A 21,395-nucleotide genomic window follows, 5' to 3' on the forward strand; every position below is an offset into this window, starting at 1 on the left:
TCTGTGAACAAAACAGCAGAGAGTCAGATGAATAGAATCATATATAATAGAAGAGAACACGGCATGGTGTGCTGTGTAATATATATCTTTATAATTTCTCTAAAACTCTGCAGGGAAATTAGCAGCCAGTTGAAAAGCTCTGCAGCAGCAGGACGACAATTCAAAGCTTTCAGTCTGACAAGTCAGACATTTAGTGTAGTTGCTGTTCAGCCGAGTGTGCGCTCCCCACTGGATTAATAAATTATTTTAAATATAACTGTCTGCTGTAATACATGTGCAAAATATTCTCTGGTGGAAAGAGTCAAAATGAAAAGAAGAAAAGACGAAAAAAGAAAAAACAGCACCGCTGGGAAATGAGTCATTTACCAAAGTGAAATTAATATTTAATTCATGTTGAACAACATTGGAATTTGAAAATATTGCCTGTACTTACAATATCAAATCTGGATTCAAAACAAGCCCCATAATAATAAGAGAAAAGGAGAAATGATCAACCACTGAGCAAAGAAAATAAACTTGATTAAAATTCATCAAAGAGAATTATTCAACAATCAAACACTGTTGTGTTTTCATGGTTTATCATTATATGATGATGTGACCAGTGAATAACACAAAGGTACAAACATTAACGATTCGTTTCACTCAGGTTAAAGCTCCTCCAGTGTAAAGGTCTGTGTCCATGTGTAGTGTGATTATAGATCAGGTCTAGCTTCTATATTAATACTGTGAAAGTATCAAAGCCTCAGTCCACAGAGAAATGCACACAGCCTGTATTCAGAAACTGAGCCTTAAAACCAGCCGTCAGGACTTCTGGAACTTTGTGATGTCACAACAAAGCAGTCACCAAGCCCCGCCCACCTGGACCCACCATCCAAACCTTGCAGGATTTGGTTTCTCTGAGTGTTTTTACCTGAAATCTGCTGTATTTTTATTGGATCAGTCAGAAAACAGTCAGCCAATCAGAAGAGAGGCTCAGAGCCTCCTCTCATGGATCAACACTTCAAATAAAACACAGACTGTAAATAAAGATGGCCATCGCCGCTGTGACATCACCCACAGGTTTCTGAAGCTCAGAGTGAGCTGCTCAACCCTCGCCATCTTGGCAGTGTCTGACTCCGCCCAGTAACTCCCAGCTAATCCAAATATAGTCAAAGAGGAGGGGCGTGTGTGGAGCTGAGACTTCAGTTCATGCCGGTTTGTGGCAACCATACGTTCACCCACCTGTCACTCAAAGAGGCCACGCCCTCAATCCTCCATAACTTTAGTCCTTAATAAAATGTAAACAGGTGAGTTATATACACAGGTGTCATGAAGGAGGAAATCAGCTCTAGAGACCAAAACAGTTTCTGTACCAGGCTGTAAACATGTTTATTTCTGCTGTAAAGTTGGACATTTTAACATGGGAGTCTATGGGGACTGACTCCCTGTTGGAGCCAGACTCTAGTGGTCGTTAGAGGAACTGCAGCTTTGTGTTTTAGCCTCAGAGGTTGAATATGGACCTTTAACCTCATTTTACTTGCATTTAATTCTTATTGAGGTCACAAGGGAAAAAAATAGTGATCACTCAGCGTCTAACCATCTGCTCTCTGTGTTATTGTGTTATGAAGAGAGAAAATATTAAAAAAAGAAACCATGTGTGACACCATGTCAAAGTTAAATGGCCCTGAATGACTGAAAACCTCCATCAGAGCCCTTTGACCCAGAGGAGATGCCTGGTCTCTCCTCTCCACTGAGCTTCTACCAAAACACTTTGACCCAGACACAAATGTTTTGACCCATCATGATGGGTGAATGTTTTTTTTCCAAAACTTTCTTCTAAAGGAAGAAGCTCTGAGCCTCTCTTCTGATTGGCTGAATGTTTTCTGAGTGATCCATAAAAATATAGCAGATTTCAGGTAAAAACACTCAGAGAAACCAAATCCTGCAAAGGTTTGGATGGTGGGTCCAGGTGGGCGGGGCTTGGTGACTGCTTTGTTGTGACATCACAAAGTTCCAGAAGTCCTGACGGCTGGTTTTAAGGCTCAGTTTCTGAATACAGGCTGTGTGCATTTCTCTGTGGACTGAGGCTTTGATACTTTCACAGTATTAATATAGAAGCTAGAGCTGATCTATAGTCACACTACACATGGACACAGACCTTTACACTGGAGGAGCTTTAATAATCAGTCACCTCCAGTGGTGACAGTACAAATGCAAACTTGACCAAACCACATAAAGCAAGACAGAAAAAGGAAATGACTAAACATCGACATAATATCCAGGATCACTGTGTCTCACATGAAAAATATTCTAATAATATCTACTGTTATATGATTATTATTGTTAAATAATATGCTGTTAAAAAGCCGTGAGGGCACGTGAGGCTGGGAATCCTCCTCCACAGCCTCAGAATCATGATGATGAGGTGCAGGTCCAGTCTGCTGAACGTGCAGCAGGATGTTCGTGGGTAAAAACAGAATTCATGCTCGGTCCGATATCCCAAAATAAAAAAAACTGCAACAAAGTGGGATTAGAGCCCGAGGCGAGATAGGAGCGTTATTAAATGACTCGCTGCTGAGTGGGAGGAGAGGATCAGACGTTCAGCTGCACACCGACATGTTTACAAGTGTACACACACTGTTCATCCTGCTGCTGCTCGTTTACACTCTGTTTACCTGAGTGTGCCGTCTCTCTGTCTCCATCCTTCCTCCATCATGTAAACCTGACACTGTTTAACCTCCATCACTTGTGTGGTGCGCCCAGCACCGGCTGTCCTGATTGGCTGTCAGGGTTGTGACTCAGCGTGTTGGGCAGACAGCGGAGGAACATGGTTATGGTTGATGTGTGGATGTTTTCTCCTGCTGTGAAGGAAGCTTTTATGTTTCCGTTTGTCTTGATTAATGTCTTTTCTCTGTTGGTTCATTGAAAACCTGTCAGCTGATGAGGAAGAGTTTACCTGCAGCACCTGAACATCCTCCAACATGAGGCCAACAATTAAGAGCCAAAACCTGCAGTTCCTCTAATGAACACTAGAGTCTGGCTCCAACAGTGAGTCATTAGCTCAGCAGATAACTTCATATTTCACAAATGTGGATACAAGTGCTAAACTTCACTAATCCTCCTTGGGTATCACTCTTTTGATAAAACATGTTAGCCACTCAAAAATTCAAGATGGCCGCCATTTCTGGCAAAGAAATTTTATTTTTTGCAATAAGTTCATCCACTATTTTCTCATATAAATTATCCAGGTGTCAAATCATGAAATTTAGTACACTTTAAAAAATGAAATGAAAGTATACTTCAGCAAAAATATTACTCACAAAAAAGCTTGCTAACTAGCCTAGCAATAGTGAGTTATCATTCATAATACATCGTGTTTTATGCAGAATTTTTCACATGACATTAGAAATTAGAGTCTAAAACACAAGATTACATTAGAAAATAATTGAAATTTGTCCTGTGGGTAACACTCTGGTAAAATATGTTTCCTATGCCAGAAAAGGCGGCCATCTTAAAATTAAAAAGTGGGTAATGGGATTTTTCAAATTAATGGCCCCAGAGGAATAAACAGACCAAAGGCTGAAAGTTATGGAGGATTGAGGGCGTGGCCTCTTTGAGTGACAGGTAGGCGAGCGTATACTTGCCACAAACTGGCATGAACCAAAGTCTCAGCTCCTCACACGCCCCTCCTCTTTGACCATATTCGGATTAGCTGAGAGTTAGGAGGCGGAGCCAGACACTGCCAAGATGGCGACGGTGGAGCAGCTCACTCTGAGCTTCAGAAACCTGAGGGTGATGTCACAGAGGTGACGTCCATCTTTATATTTACAGCCTGTGGTCTGTTCACACTGAGCTCTCTGTTTAGTCTTCATGTTTTTCTTTGGCCATAAAAGTAAAAATGTGTTTGATTGTATCGGGGTCAGTTCAGCAGAGACGCAGCAGTATTTATTTTCTATCAGCAGCCGAGAGAAAAACAGAAACTACAGCTCATCAACATTTTTTGTGATCGCTCCTCTGGTAAAAGTGCTCGAGGCTTTTAACTGTCCACACACTGAAGCTTTGACTTCACCTGTAAACCAGGTGTACCTCTCCATGTGTTCCACTGTTCTTTTACACATGACTAAAACATCTGGGCACTGTAGTTTTTAACACACGTTACTCAAACAGGAGGGAACTATGTTGCGTGTTGGGACTATTTTCAGCGGCGGATTCATCCACATCCGGTGCTGTAGTGAGTGTTTGTGGCAGCAGGACGGTGTGTGTTCATGGTGATGAAGGAACATGTGACTCAGTGCTACAGTGACACTCACTGGTGTGTTTTCACAGTGTGTGGAAACAGGTTATTTTACTTTTACTGATGTGTATGTTTATGTTTATGTATGTGTGTATTTCATTTTCATTTGCTTTTCTTTATTTCATTATCAGTTTATTCTATTAATTCTAATTCTACTATTTTTATATTATTATTGACATTTTGTTTTCATTTCATTCACTTTCTAATCAGTTCACAGCTGGTTTTGGTCTTTTCATTGATGATGATAAATACAGATTATGTTTGGATCAGCGTCTCTAACGGATCTAGATCTAGATCGTCTCTCTGATGTTCGGTCTGTTTCACCTGGACTTTTGTCTCCGGGGACGGAGTGGACACAGCTGCAGGTGAGACACTGTCCACACGGCTCTGACCCGGAATGGAGGTCTGCTTTCATCTCCATCGTGATCCTGAGACTGTGTTCCCAGCTGCTCTGTGTGTGTGTGTGTGTGTGTGTGTGTGTGTGTGTGTGTGTGTGTGCAGCTCACCGTCGTCGCTGAAGTCATCCACCAGAATGATCTCATGAATGAGATGAACCGGAGTTCGGTTTAAAACGCTGGAGACAAAGAAAGAGACAAAAGAAAATATTAGTCTCAAATATTCACAAACAGAAGAAGAAGAAGAAGAAGAAGAACGTACAGAGAACTGATGAGTAAATGCCAGGACACACACACACACACACACACACACACACACACACACACACACACACACACACACTGGAAGGTGCTCATGAATCCATTATGTGGCGCTGCCATATGAAACAACATATTGAAAATGTCAGACCAAATTCCTGTTATGAAAATGTGACGAGGCTCAAACTGTTTCATTAAAGAGGAAGATGGAAACATCAAAAATTCATAAGTTTCACTGCAAGAAAATGAGAGGACGTGTTTTTGTTCTCCTCCTCAATAACCTCTGTTCATCTGAGGAGGAGGAGGAGAGGAGGAGAGGAGGAGGAGAGGAGGAGGAGAGGAGAGGAGGAGAGGACGAGGAGGAGAGGACGAGGAGGAGAGGACGAGGAGGAGAGGACGAGGAGGAGAGGACGAGGAGGAGAGGACGAGGAGGAGAGGACGAGGAGGAGAGGACGAGGAGGAGAGGACGAGGAGGAGAGGACGAGGAGGAGAGGACGAGGAGGAGAGGACGAGGAGGAGAGGACGAGGAGGAGAGGACGAGGAGGAGAGGACGAGGAGGAGAGGACGAGGAGGAGAGGACGAGGAGGAGAGGACGAGGAGGAGAGGACGAGGAGGAGAGGACGAGGAGGAGAGGACGAGGAGGAGAGGACGAGGAGGAGAGGACGAGGAGGAGAGGACGAGGAGGAGAGGACGAGGAGGAGAGGACGAGGAGGAGAGGACGAGGAGGAGAGGACTAGGAGGAGGAGAGGAGGAGATGAGGAGGAGAGGAGGAGGAGGAGGAGAGGAGGAAGAGAGGAGGAGGAGAGGAGAGGAGTTGGAGGACGAGGAGGAGGAGAGGAGGAGGAGAGGACGAGGAGGAGAGGACTAGGAGGAGGAGAGGAGGAGATGAGGAGGAGAGGAGGAGGAGGAGGAGAGGAGGAAGAGAGGAGGAGGAGAGGAGAGGAGTTGGAGGACGAGGAGGAGGAGAGGAGAAGGAGAGGACGAGGAGGAGAGGAGGAGGAGGAGAGGAGAGGACAGGGGGGGGCGAGGAGGAGGAGAGGAGGAGGAGGAGGAGAGGAGGAGGAGAGGACGAGGAGGAGAAGAGGAGAGGAGGAGGAGAGGACGAGGAGGAGAAGAGGAGAGGAGGAGGAGAGGACGAGGAGGAGAAGAGGAGAGGAGGAGGAGAGGACGAGGAGGAGAAGAGGAGAGGAGGAGGAGAGGACGAGGAGGAGAAGAGGAGAGGAGGAGGAGAGGACGAGGAGGAGAAGAGGAGAGGAGGAGGAGAGGACGAGGAGGAGAAGAGGAGAGGAGGAGGAGAGGACGAGGAGGAGAGGAGGAGGAGGAGAGGAGAGGACAGGGGGGGGCGAGGAGGAGGAGAGGAGGAGGAGGAGGAGGAGAGAAGGAGGAAGAGATGGAGAGAAAAAAAGGAACAAAGGAGATGAAGGAAGAAAAAAGAGGAGGATGAAAGACAGAAAAGGAAACAGAAGAAGAAAGGATCATATCTGCAGAGAAAGAATGAAAGGAAATAAGATAGGAGAAGGGAAGATAGGAGAGAGTTGCAATGGAAGGTTTAAGAAAAGGAGATAGAGGAGATAAATAAATAAAAGAGGAATAAAAGGCAACGATGGAGGACAAGAAGAAAAAGAAGAGAGAGGGAATGAATAGATAAGGAGGAAGAAAGGAAGAAGACAGAGAGGAAAGAGCTACAAGGAAAGGATGAAGGAGGAGAAGGAAGAAGGAGGAGGTGAAGGCAGGACACTGGTTGATTGAGACACAACCAGAGACGGAGGTGTGGAGATAAAGATGGATTGAATTCAGGAGGAGTGGAAGTGAAGAAGGGAGCGAGGGACAGAGGAGAAGGAGGAGGTGTGGAGTCTCTGAGGCCCACCGGACCCCATCAGGAGGAGTGATGGATGCAGGGAGGGATAATAAAGGAGGATAGAGAGAGAGAGAGACAGAGAGAGAGAGACAGAGAGAGAGACAGAGAGAGACATTTCAAATGTATGTCTCTCTCTCTGTCTCTCTCTGTCTCTCTCTCCCTCTCTCTCTCTCTCTCTCTCACACACACAGGAGTTTCTATTCTCTGGTTCACAGGCCACTAGTTCNGGGCCGGGGCCCCCCCCCCCCCCCCCCGGGAGCAGCTATCTGCAGCTCACAGAAAGTAAGATCAGCTGTGACGAGGCGGCGGTCGGCTGAACTCTGTATCTGCCTCTCTGTTCGGAGAGACGGGGGAGGAGCTTGGACGGGCAGTTTGTAAGGACGGACAGATAGTCGGTTAGCTAACGATGCTAACAGGCTAAATGTGAAACAGGTGTGGACGCTCAGGTGAGAGTTCAACCTGTGGAGACGCACTCAGTTTGAGTCTGAGTGTCATTCATGGTCCACAGAGGATGAACCCTGATGGTGAACATTATACCTGCATGTTAGCATTGTTAGTATCTGGACGTTAGCATTTAGCTTCACGCTAGCTACTAGCTCCATGTGCATCTGTTTTCTTTACTTGTACTTCCTGTTTACATCTACAAATGAGTTGAAAACAGATTATAACACGTTCAAGACAAGAAGACTTTCATCACATTAACACCCCCCTCCACACACACATCACCACACACACACACACACCAACAGCTCCAGGTGAAAGAGGCGACATGTTCCTGTTTTTAGCTGCTTGAACCAGATTTCAGTGTGTGTCTGTGACGACTTCAGGCGGAGGATTGTCGGCTCGTCCTCAGGACTCAGCTGCAGACACGTGCAGCTCTCTGCCTCCTGCTGTAAATCAGCTGCAGGATTGTTTTTCACCGACTCGGTTTCAGCAGGTGAGAAGTCAAATTAATTCCTTCTCTTCATGCAGAGACACTTTGCTCAGGGCGTTTCTTTCTCTCCTTTATCCTCTCTAAAGCTTCTTCCTTCTCCACCTTTCTCTGTTTGCACCTCAGCTCACTCCCCCCTCTCTCCCTCTCTCTCTCCCTCCCTCCCTCTCTCTCTGGCTGATTGGTTACCTGACAGCCGGTTCTTCCATCCTCTACCTCACTGGAGTTATTCATTACTCCTCTCTCCCTCTCCACCTCTCCATCTTTCTGCAGCCTGTTTCTCTATCAGGACCTCTGACAGCCATTAAAACAAACACAAAACAAACTGTTTTTATTCTAAATGAAGCTCAGGATGAAGAACCTGTCGCAGTGAAAACACAGATTTAGCTGTTTGAAGCTGCGTCTTAAATCTGGCCGTGACAGAAAAGCCTCTCGCAGCAGATCCTCAAACTGTTCCTGGAAAGAAATCCTGATTCAGCCGCTCAATACGCTGCGCTCTGTCCGAGCGCCAGTGATGCATCAGGCTGTATATCTGCTCCCAGTAAATACTGTCTCATCACTGCTGATCTACGGTGCCATACATCTACATTGGTCAGCGCGTCTGGGATCTACAGGCTAGTTAGTCCCTGTTAAATACAGTCTGATCACCGCTAATCTCCAATAATCTATAAGTAATTACAGCGTGAGCAGATCATCAGTGATGATCTCAAACAGGAGCTGCGTGCAGGAACAAACTGTCTGATCCCTGATGATGCGTCCTGTAAAAGTCTTTACACCTCAGCTGACGGTGGATCAGTTCAGTAATGAACCTGCAGAACGCTTCATCTGATTACAGGAGGAATTTCTGGACGACTTCCCTGGGTGAAAAGAGAGAAGAGGACAGAGACAGAAGAAGACAGCGGGACAACAGAGACGTATCTGAGGGCTTTATAAATCAGGGAAACTGCAGTAGAAAGCAAAGACTGTAAATCTACCTAATGACCTGCTCCTAATAAATCCTGACGGATCAGCTGTGGAGGAAGTGATCCGGACTCTTTACTGACCACTGACTCAGAAAGTGCTGAGCTGGTGCTGATCTAGAAGTGGCGTTTCTACGCTCCCACTGGCTGCTGCTGCTGCTGGGCTGGAGCTCACCCCGACGGACGGAGGCGGCGAATTAGACTGTGAAGTGACGGGAGTCCGGTCGTTTCACTGTGGAGCCATTTCACCAGCAACCAAACACAGAATCCACTGTCGACCGCACGCTCTGTTCAAACACTAATTACAGACTTTTCTCTCGAGTTCTTCTAAAGTCTTTATTCTTTTAAAGTTACTGACAGAAATCTGCAGCACAAACAAAACTATCTGAGGAATAAGAAGTATCAGGCTGTCGATGCATTGTTGACTCTTTTCATGGATTTTTTGACAATAAAAAATGATCCTTGAATCCTTTAATGGCTGAGTTTAAGGTGGAAGTGTTAGAATGTGTTGGCCTCCGTCTCTACAGATGTTTCCCACAGTCTGAACAGTGTGCTCCACCATACTGCTCATGGATCTCACTGGCTGCATCTTCTTGGTAATGATTTCATTACACGTGTAAAACCTGTGGGTGACGTCACAGGGACGACGGCCATCTTTGTTTACAGTCTGTGAATCCGTCTTACAGAGTCACTCGTTTTATCTGTCGTCCATTTTGGGAGGAATGAGATGTCTCTCTCCCTCTGCCTTTTCCCATGATGCTACTGTGGCTCCTCTTTAATAATGGATCCACACACACGGAGCCCAAACAGAGTCAAACTATTAAAAAAAACAAATATGTCCTCTCTCTCTCTCTCTCTCTCTCTGCTTGTCTCTCGCCCAGCGGAGACAGAGGAGATGGGATCAATTTTCAGATCAGAGCTTGATTAAATATCGACAGGCCTGGTTCTCCGTCAGAGAGCAGCTCTTTGATCAGGAGATGAAAAGCTTTCAGAGCGCCCGTCATTGTCTCAGAAATCAGACGTATTAGAGTTGGGCCGAGCCCCAGAGCCCACAGCTCCAGAATCCGACTCTTTTATAGTGTAATCGCAGGCGCTCAACGCGCTCTCAGTGTTTTCAGAGTCTCCGGAGCAAAGCGTGATTGCAGATAGTAAAAAGAAAACTTATCATGATATTATCTGTTTTTTTCTGCTTGAAAACTGACGCTTGAAATGAGATTGAATTTTCTTCCACTAAATATGTGTGAGCCGCTCAGAAGAAGTTTGAGCACAGTGAGTATCTTGTGTAAACTTTCCCGCTCTGATCCGGTGCAGATCGGAGAATAAGCAGATCGACATTTTTCAGAGGAATTCACCCATGAAGAAGTGATGATGGAGGCTTTTCTCTCAGCTCAGTACTTCACATTATCACACTTTCACACACTCACTCACACTTGGCAGCAGCTAACGTCGTCTGCTGCTGCTGCTGCTGCTGTGCAGGTTAAACGCCTTGCTCAAGGGCACAGCGGCAGCATCTCTGAGGACAGTGAGACTGTGAATGTGAGCGGCAGGAACCACGTTCTAGAGCTACAATATAAATGTTTCTATTCATCATGAACCTCAAATGCAGGAGTCAAGACCAGGGTCAGTTCTAATCCATCAGACGACGGCCGCAACATCATCAAAGACTCATTTAAGAAATTGATTTAAGGAACTATTTATAAGTTTTGCTCTTGCTACTAGCTAACGTTAGCATTAGCAGCTGTTTACTTACCAGTCTACTGAGAGTTCAGCATCAACCCTCTTTCCTTCACTCACCAACATCTGTCTCCAGAGGTGGAAACTAACACCAATGTTGACTCTTGTTTAGCTTCTTTTTCTACCACTTCTTCTCTTCTACTGAAGTTAGCATGCTAATCAGCTAGCTCCACGCATAGTCACTGTAGCGTCCAGTCTGAAGCAGCAGCTCAGCTCAGAGGAGCAATGTGACCACGGCTGAAGCTCCCGCAGAGACTGGTCAGTAAACAGCTGTTGATGCTAACGTTAGCTATGTAGCAATAGCAAAACGTGCAAATAGCCCCAAACTTAAACCAGTTGTGTCCCTCCATGACAGGTTTGTGTGGGTCAGCTGTTTTATACATCTGGTACAATCTGTAGCTAATGGGCTAAAAATCACTGGATGGTCCATGAACTAATGACCTCTGACCTCTGACCTCTCTGTGGACCCATCTGATAACCAGTGGGCTCGCTGCTTCACACACACACACACAAACACACACAGAGGGAGGAGACATTGTGTGAAACAACTTTGTTTGAAAACTTTGTTTCCAAGGCAACCGCCCACCACTCTCCAAAAAAACGTGGCGTGTGCAGCTTCTGAACATAAAAGAAAAGAAGTTGCCGTTTCGGTCTCATGACTCACGTGTCCCCGTCTCCCCCTCAGGACGAACACACACCAGGGGAGCATCAGCTGGTCTGTTGTTAACCCTTTCACTCCACGGTGAAGACATGAAACAGGAAGTGACCTGTTCCACTCTTCTTCTTTATTGGTGCTTCTCTTGGTTCCAGACAGCAGCTGTAGATCCCAGAGCAGTGACTCAGCTCTGCTCAGCATCATCCTCCCTCATGGATCTTTATGATGAGCTACATGTCTGTTAAACTGCTGAAAGGTCAGCTCAGATCCATTATTGATCTTTGTGTTATTGATCTTTAATCCATATTTGTCCGACTCCATCAGGGAACCTGTGTGTCTGTAGAGTCTGTGGTCCAGACCATCAGGGGCCGGTCCACAACACACCTTCAGTTTTCTACTTAAGGTTTCATTTCTCCTAATCAGAGGGTGTTACGCAGAGTCTCTGTCTCCATGGTGACAGTTTGTTAGCTAGCATTATCTTGTGATACCTGCGATCACTATTGGGAGGCAGGTAACATTAAAGACGCGTATTGTTTTCTCTTCCTCCTGTGGTTCAACCATCTGAAACAATGAGGATCCATTTTGGATTTTTCGTTCAGCACATCGTTGGCGGCAAATCCTGTCTTCCTCTGATCATCAGCCAAGATGGCCGTCACTGCACAGGCTAACCGCCCTGTGCTGTTTGTTCCCAACACATTGTAAACAGAAGAACAGTATAATGACACGTGTAAGAGATCTTTAACAGTCAGACAGACAGACGCTCCAACACACTCGTGTGTGTTTGGATCGTCGCTGCCGTGAACGTCTTTGAAATGTTTTCATCTCAAATCTGAATCTGAATATCTGCAGCTTCCTGGAGACGACCACTGCTCCACATTCACAAACTAAAAATAAAAGGCAGCTAAACTACTTCCAGCTCCAAGTCAGCACACACACACACACACACACACACACACACACACACACAGATATACAGAGAGAGCCAGAGCCAAAGGGAGCAGAGGGGCCCAGGGAGACAGATTGTCTTTTAATTGGTTGAAAACTGCAGAGCTTTGAGAAGGGCAGCACACACACACACACACACACACATTCACGCACTTACACACACACAGACAGACACACACACACACAGACACACACACACACACACAGACACACAATGTCCTCTGTGATAGTCAGGAGACGCGGCGGTCCCTGCTGACTGACTGGTATAATGAGCTGAACTCGGGCCAAAACCTGGAGGTGTGTGTGTGTGTGTGTGTGTGTGTGTGTGTGTGTGTGTGTTTATTGTGTGTGTGTGGCGACCTGCTGATATCATCAAACTGTACGGCAGAGCGATGGTTCAGAGATTGAGGGTCAGGAGAGTTTAAATGTGTGTGGAGGTTTTGTTCTGCTGCACAATCTGGCAGCTGAAAGTTTCTTTGCTCAGCAGCCGACATCTACACTGAGGTCTGAACAAGTCCAGGTCTGAACAAGTCCAGGTCTGAGCAGGACCAGGTCTGAGCAGGTCCACACTCAGACTGGACTGTGACATCAGAATCTCTCCTGCAGGTGTTATGAAATGATGAAAACTCAAACCCAGTTCTGAAAATTCAGTCTGAAGAGATCAGATAAAAAACCCAATCACACTAGAACGTCCTCGTGTTTCTGAGATATCGTGTCCATGAGAACGAGATGAACCGACACCCTGAAAACAAAACGGACGTGTGTGTGTGTGTGTGTGTGTGTGTTACCTCCTGATGGTGCGCAGCAGGGTGGACCTGGCCTCGTTGTGGAAGGTGATGATGATGGAGGTTGGAGGAAGATCAGAGTCGTAGTGAAGAGTGGTGCACCTGGAGAGACACAGATACATTTCATCATCATCATCATCATCATCATCATCAATACATCAAAAAGACAAAGAACCGTGCTCATTTAAGGACTACAGTTATGGAGGATTGAGGGCGTGGCCTCTTTGAGTGACAGATGGGTGAGTGTGTGTTTGACACAAACAGAGTCTCAGCTCCACACACGCCCCTCCTCTTTGACTATAACTGGATTAGCTGGGAGGGAGAGGCGGAGTCAGACACTGCCAAGATGGTGATGGTGGAGCAGCTCACTCTGAGCTTCAGAAACCTTTGGGTGATGTCACAGAGGCAACGGCCATCTTTGTTTACAGTCTTTAGGTGTGACACACCGATGAAATCAACACTATATTTACATAACACTGTTCATGGTAAATGAGTTTAAAGACCTTTTCACTGTTTCTATATAATATCATGTCTGACACACACACACACACACACACACACACACACACACACACACACACACACACACACACACACACACACACACACAGTGACCAAGTGATCAGACCGGACCTATTGAAGATGAATTATAGATGACCAGTCAGAGGCTCATTAAAAAACACCACATAAGTCTGTGTGTGTGTGTGTGTGTGCTGCCTCCGCTGGGTCAGCAGCCTTTCCTTCTAAAAGAGCAGCATCAGAAACACACACACGCACACACACACACAAACACACACACAGTATAATGAGTGGACTGGCCTTTACCTATCAGATTGATGGATTGGTGACATTTTCAAGCAGAAACAGTCGCTCGCTCTGTTCTGGCCTTCAGTTTTAAAAACTTCACCTTCCTCAAATGTCTGTGTGTGTGTGTGTGTGTGTGTGTGTTTGTGTGTGTCTCTGTGTGTGTGTGTGTGTGTGTGTGTGTGTGTGTGTGTGTGTGTGTGTGTGTGTGTCTCTGTGTGTTGTCGTGTGATGTGTGTGTGTGTGTGTGTGTGTGTGTCTCTGTGTGTGTGTGTGTGTGTGTGTGTGTGTGTGTGTGTGTGTGTGTGTGTGTGTGTGAAGACATGGTTCTGTTTATCTACGACACATAAGACTGAGATATGAGGCATCGTTTATCAGACGAGCGATCAAACATTAATGACTAATTAATACAACTAATTATAACTGGTTGGAGTCGTTCCCACCTGAATGAAAGACATGAAATGTTAAAACTTAAAATCTGATGGTGATTTACTGTGTGTGACACAAAGTCTCCCTGACCTGCAGAAACTCTGATTATCTAGTACATTAATAATTTAATACAGACGTGTGATTGAGCTCGACATGTTGAATTACATCTGTACGTCGACTCGTTTACAGATGTTCTGTCTCAGCTGTAACAGCACAGATGTTCGGGACGACATCAGTCTGACTCTGCACGCACCGTCTCTGCACTGACCCCGGCACGTTTGTCAGCTGGGGGGGGGGGGGGGGGGGCTCGTCTCTGATGCTGTCCCACTTTGTAGTTCAGAAAAAGACTGTGCTTGTGTCGGTCGGAGGGAAGAAAACTTATCTGATTTTCAAGAATCAGAAAAGAGACGACGCCACAAACACGTGGAGGGAACCGCACATCAGAGTCTCTGAAGTCGGACTTCACCTGCTCACGTGTCCTCTCATCAGTTAAAGCTCCTCCAGTGTAAAGGTCTGTGTCCATGTGTAGTGTGATTATAGATCAGCTCTAGCTTCTATATTAATACTGTGAAAGTATCAAAGCCTCAGTCCACAGAGAAATGCACACAGCCTGTATTCAGAAACTGAGCCTTAAAACCAGCCGTCAGGACTTCTGGAACTTTGTGATGTCACAACCAAGCATTCACCAAGCCCCGCCCCCCCGGACCCACCATCCAAACCTTGCAGGATTTGGTTTCTCTGAGTGTTTTTACCTGAAATCTGCTATATTTTTATTGGATCACTCAGAAAACAGTCAGCCAATCAGAAGAGAGGCTCAGAGCCTCCTCTCTTCTGATTGGCTCACCGACCTGTTGTTACTAGAGCTGCAGAGAGAAGCCTGAGAGAGGAGATGTAAAACTACACTGAGATGGTTTTTATATCTTCTGATGGATCAACACTTCAAATAAAACACAGAAGAAGAAACATGGAGCTTTAATTTGGCCTCATGTTCCCAACAAACACCACGGTCTCATATTATCTATATTCCACATTTCTGTCAAAGTGCCCTTGAGCCAAACGCTGAACTTCCTCCCGTTACTCGCCACAGGGTTAGAACACGCGCTCGCCTCCTAATTTGTTGTATTAAGGGGTCGGCACGCAGCAGCAGTCAGAGCACACGAGCAGCCGGCTGTGAAACAATCTGATCAGCAGATCATTAACTCGCTATCTGATTCTTTTTTCTTTTTTTTTAGTTTCGAGGCGCCGTGATTAAAGAGAGGAAACAATGTGAGCAGAGCAGATTACACCATGTAGACACAAGAGGCCCATCTGTCTTTTCCAGATCTATCTATCTATCTGTCTGTCTATCTATCTTTTCTATATCTATCTATCTATCTATCTATCTATCTATCATCTATCTATCTATCGATCTATCTATCTATCTATCGATCTATCTATCTATCTATCTATCTATCTATCTATCTATCTATCTATCTATCTATCTATCTATCTATCATCTATCGATCTATCTATCTATCTATCTATCATCTATCGATCTATCTATCTATCTATCTATCATCTATCTATCTATCTATCTATCTATCTATCTATCTGTCTGTCTATCTATCTTTTGTTTTTCTATCATTAATAAATGGATAATAAATTAAACAGTGTGAAGAATGAAAACATGATATGAAATAAATGAAGGGAGAAATTGATACAGGTGTAATTTGTGATTTTTAAACACACACAGATTCAGTCTCTCTCTCTCTTTTCTTCCTCCCTCCTCCTCTTCCATTGTCTCTCCCTCTCTCTCCCGGTGAGAATAGGAACATGTACTGTATATATTTGTCATATCATTTCCCATCATGCCCCTCTCCACCTCCTCCATCCCTCTATCTCCCTGTCTCCATCTCTGCTTTTCCTGCAGTTGATTTATTCAGCGGCTCTACCAGAGAGGAACGATGAGAAGATAAAGATGAGCCGCTACTGTGAGTGTGTGTGTGTGTGTGTGTGTGNTTTCTATCATTAATAAATGGATAATAAATTAAACAGTGTGAAGAATGAAAACATGATATGAAATAAATGAAGGGAGAAATTGATACAGGTGTAATTTGTGATTTTTAAACACACACAGATTCAGTCTCTCTCTCTCTTTTCTTCCTCCCTCCTCCTCTTCCATTGTCTCTCCCTCTCTCTCCCGGTGAGAATAGGAACATGTACTGTATATATTTGTCATATCATTTCCCATCATGCCCCTCTCCACCTCCTCCATCCCTCTATCTCCCTGTCTCCATCTCTGCTTTTCCTGCAGTTGATTTATTCAGCGGCTCTACCAGAGAGGAACGATGAGAAGATAAAGATGAGCCGCTACTGTGAGTGTGTGTGTGTGTGTGAGTGTGTGTGTGTGTGTGTGTGTGTGTGTGTGTGTGTGTGTGTGTGTGTGTGTGTGTGAGTATGAGTGTGTGTGTGTGTGAGTATGAGTGTGTGTGTGTGTGAGTATGAGTGTGTGTGTGTGTGAGTGTGAGTGTGAGTGTGAGTGTGAGTGTGTGTGTGTCAGAAAGAGAGAGAGAAGGATGAACGAGGCCGAGAGACACAGTGACAGACAGGCAGAGAGAGAGACAGGCAGAGATGTACAGATAAAAGTTGTGCTGACAGATGACTGATGTTGAAGCTGATACGAACAAGGTTCCATACTCCCCGAGAGAGTGTGTGTGTGTGTGTGTGTGTGTGTGTGTGTCTGCACTAACTTGCCGATGCATCAAAGCTCAAGAGGAAACAAACACAGTGAAGGAAAGAGGAGGAAACACAGAAGAGGAGAGAAAAGCAGATGGAGAAGAGGAAGAGAGGAAGAGGAGAGACAAACGATGAGGAAGGAAGGAAGGAAGGAAGGAAGGAAGAGGAGGAGACAAATAAGGATATAGAAAAAAAACAGGAAGTGACAGGAGAGAGGAGGAGGTTTAATGAAAAGCAGCAAGGTTTGAGAAAGAAGAGAAGGAGATGAGAGGTTAGGAAAGGAGATATGAAGACAAGGAAAAGACAGATGAGAGGATACGGTGATAGAGGAGAGGAGGAGAGGCAGAATAAAAGACAGGAAGGAGGATGACACGTAGGAGAAAGGAGGTGAAGGAGACAATAAAGGAAAAGAGAGAATGTTATCACATTGACATCAGAGTTAAACTGTTTGATAATTAGAGGATGAGTTCATGAGTTACGGTCAAGAAGGTGTTTAGTGAGGTCACACTGACCCTGACCTTTGACCTCTGACCCCCAAAATCTAATCAGCTCATGAGGAGAGGAGAGAAGAAGAGAGGAGGAAACAAGGACGAGAGGAGAGGAGAGGAGGAGAGAAGAGGAGAGGAAACAAGGAGAGTAAACAAGTTGAGGAGAGGAATCGAGGAGAGGAGACGAGGAGAGAGGAGAGGTGAAGAGAGGATGAAGAGCTGCTGCAGATTCCTTTCCAGATGGTGAGAAGATCATTTATATTTGATGAGCAGAGGATTTGAGGAGGGATGTTGTTTGTGTGTGTGTGTGTGTGTGTGTGTGTGTGTGTGTGTGTGTGTGTGTGTGTGTGTGTGTGTGTGTGTGTGTGTGTGTGTCTGTGTGTGTGTCTTGGCTCATCAAGGTTCATCTGGAGGTGAGATAAACACATGAAAGGAGAGGTCAAAACCAGCAGAGCCCACCCACACACACACACACACACACACACACACACACACAAACACACACATGCACACACGCACACACGCACACACACACACACACACACACACGCACAGTCCTTCTCTGCAGGCGGTTGCAGCCGACCTGTCAAAGTGTGTGTTCGTGCTGCAAAATACTAATGGCCACTGATGTAGCCCTGAGATACTGTCAGGCCTGTTCTCACATGCACGCACACACACACACACACACACACACACACACACACACACACACACACACACACACATAATACCTACCTCCAGCCTTTAACACCTCTCTCTCTCTCTGTTCTTTACTTGTTCTATTCTTTCCCTTCACCTATGGCTCTGAGCCAATCAGAAGAGAGGAAGCTCTGAGCCTCTCTTCTGATTGGCTGAATGTTTTCTGAGTGATCCAATAAAAATAAAGCAGATTTCAGGTAAAAACTCTCAGAGAAACCAAATCCTGCAAGGTTTGGATGGTGGGTCCAGGTGGGCGGGGCTTGGTGACTGCTTTGTTGTGACATCACAAAGTTCCAGAAGTCCTGACGGCTGGTTTTAAGGCTCAGTTTCTGAATACAGGCTGTGTGCATTTCTCTGTGGACTGAGGCTTTGATACTTTCACAGTATTAATATAGAAGCTAGAGCTGATCTATAATCACACTACACATGGACACAGACCTTTACACTGGAGGAGCTTTAACTTCAGTTTGACACATTAATACAAACTCCACATGTGCAGAGGAACGGTGCTTTAAATATGTTCTTAGCTCTTTATCAAAAGACGATGGAGAAACATATGTGATGTTGTTCAGAACATACATGTAACATGTGAAGTAGAAGATCATGTTGTTGTTGCTCTGGATGTGAATCAGTGTGAGTTGGACGTGAAGCAGCAGCTCAGCCTGAGATATTTCTGTAAGCTCCTCACCTCCGGCCTCGCTCTCCGTCTCGTCCCACTATCTCTGTCTCGCTGCTATTCAGGTGTTCACAGAGAAGATGGCCTAGTTTTGGCTGGTTGGGCAACACACATTTACATATTTACACACACACACACACACACACACACACACACACACACACACACACACACACACACACACACAGGGAGCGAGGGATTTCTCTCCTGATGGTGAACAGAGAGAAAAGCAAAGAGAAGAGGAAGCGGCCGGGGACAGTTGATAATACCTCATTTCTTCTGTTACTGGAAAATTCCATTAGGAAAATTTCCGAGTCAATGACTCCGATGAATGAAAGGTTCAAATGAATAGTTTGAGTAGATTCCAGTGTTTTAATTGGAGCAGGTTTAATCCCCAGCAGGACTGGAGGCGTGGACGTGTCTTCAGCGGAGACACTGACCAGGTCGAGGCCTGATATTCACTCATTTCTGCTGCTAAAGATTCGACTTTATTTAATTTATGCTTCTATAAAAGCAACAATAGAGTCTGTCACAGAGCAGCGTGGAGCTACAGCAGGTCCAAGGAGAAACATTTAAGTCCATCAGTCTTTGATTCACACAGTAAACTGGATTAAACTACACTGTGTAACGTTTAAATCCGTCCCCTCAGAGGTTCTACTACTACACTGTTACTTTTAACTGACCATTAGCTTATGTTAGCTACATTTAGCTAGTGTTATCCGACGTCAGATATCACTAGCTACATCTACACTACATAAAAACGATCTCCGTCCATCGCAGCACACCTGAAAACACACATCACATGACCACTCATGTTCACTGAGCATGTGCTATCCGGTGTAAACAGGAAGTAGATTGTCTCCTCAGCAGCTGGATGATTCTAGTTACAGAAAATGCTCCAAACAAGGAAAAGCAAAGGTGAAAACTGAGACCAGAGATGTTTTTTTCTGGGCTGACGATGAGGTGGAGCTGGTACTGAGAGTAACAGGTTGTCATGGTGACGGGAAACACAGACTGGGACGCTGAAAACCTCCGACTATGACGACCCTGAAAACATCAGGTAGATTTCACCATGTTTCACCAGGACTGTCTCACCACTGCTTCACATGAGGACAAAGGAACACAGACATTTTATGAAATATGACCAGGACATGTTAGCCTAGCTTAGCACAAAGACTCGTCATGTGATAGGAGCAAGACCATCAGGGAAGGATCCATCAGGACTGATGAAGGAGGTGAAGGGGGGTGTCGTCGTTTCCAAAAGTCTCCTGATTAAAACACAACCCTGGAGTTTTCAAAATAAAACACAACCCTGGAGTTTTCAAAATAAAATACAACGGGTCCAGCAGCGTTTCCTGAAGTCTCGAGGACCAGAATCAGAATCAGATTTTGCTTTGGTGTTTTGGTGCAGATCAATAAACAGAGTAAGAAGAAACAATAAAGAGAAAGATGAAGCAAACGCACGTCCTGCAGGTCAGATAGATCAAATACAAATAAAACATTTTACAATAAAATATTTACAATAAAAATGTGAAAAATGTGATGAAAATGATAAAAAGAGTGTGGACACCAGGAGTGAACACAACCAAAGAGATGCATTCGATAACTAACATGTATTAGAGTGGATGCGGCCTCAGATATTCCCGTGTAACTGGCTGATTAAACTGGAATATTATTAATATCTGAATATTACACAGATACGATTCTCAGCACAACACTTCAAATCAACAGCTGACTCCTGTCGTCGTGTCTCACCAACAAAAACATGCAGCATGTTCCTAAACATGACTGATGATCAACCACCATCACTTCTCCCTGAACAGGAAACTACCAACCCACAGTTACAACCCAAAACCAGTTGCTGTTTAACAGGCTCTTAAAATATTCTGCTAGTGAACGAGCAGCGCTGGAACTAGAAGCTCCTCAGGGAGGAAATATTCTGTACATATGTAATTATATACAGTGTGAAGTAAGACTCAGGATGTGTTGAGCATAAATAACAAATGAGATGTATGGAAAATGAGCAGAAAGGAAAAATATACATGTTACTCCAGATTCCAGAGAACGTGCTGTAACATTGTGGAATATTATAAATGTTCATTTATTTATCATTTCTCTTTATGTCTATATTCAGAATTAGCTTTTCAAAGTTAGACTCTTTTGTTTTGAAAGAACGCCCATCGAACAACTAAATTTAGGGGAGGAGGGGGCGACGCTGTCACACTTCCTGCAGATCCTGGCAGAGCAGAGCATCTTCCAAACACCCACCAGCAGACGCTGAGGAGGAGCCCGCCGCCCCAGAGAGCTGGATCTGGATCTGGACTCTAACCTGAGAAACCAGACTGGAGAGGCGCCACGTGACGGGCTGAGTGACGGGCTGAGAGACGGGCTGAGAGTGGTGGAGCCGGGTGAAGGGGGAGAGGATGTCAGGATGAACAAAGGCAGATATGCTCAGACACCACAGAAGAAGAGGATGCTTTTTTTTTATTTTTTAAAGAGGTTCCTTGTTAGCTGCTGCCGCCGCCGCCGCCGCTGCCTCCGTCCCCCAGCGGAGCAGAGACTCGTGTTTTTCAGACTTTTCTGACTGTTTGAAAAACATGAGGCTGGAACTGCTGGGAGAGACGCTGCTCCCCCGTGCTGCTTATATATGCATGCTTTACAGTTCCACATCTCTGACTGCCTCCAGTGTGTGTGTGTGTGTGTGTGTGCGTGTGTGCGTGTGTGTGTGTGCGTGTGTGTGTGTGCGTGTGTGTGTGTGTGTGTGCGTGCGCATAGGTACTTGAAAACATTT

General features: G+C 45.2%; 1 protein-coding gene across 1 annotated transcript in view; it reads right to left on the minus strand.

The window, feature by feature from the left end:
- Positions 1-21,395, minus strand: part of LOC111231678 (polypeptide N-acetylgalactosaminyltransferase 14-like) — a 134,071-nt gene that overhangs the window by 35,617 nt on the left and 77,059 nt on the right. Inside the window, exons 3-5 of the mRNA XM_022758889.1 lie at positions 12,797-12,895; positions 4,780-4,847; position 1 (exon numbers count right to left, since the gene is read on the minus strand). The exon at position 1 is cut by the window's left edge and continues 65 nt beyond it. Coding sequence (XP_022614610.1) covers position 1; positions 4,780-4,847; positions 12,797-12,895 — 168 coding nt within the window. The remainder of the gene's footprint in view (positions 2-4,779; positions 4,848-12,796; positions 12,896-21,395) is intronic.

This window comes from Seriola dumerili, unplaced genomic scaffold (genome assembly GCF_002260705.1).
Source record: "Seriola dumerili isolate Sdu_G_001 unplaced genomic scaffold, Sdu_1.0 BDQW01000312.1, whole genome shotgun sequence".
NCBI lineage: Eukaryota > Metazoa > Chordata > Actinopteri > Carangiformes > Carangidae > Seriola > Seriola dumerili.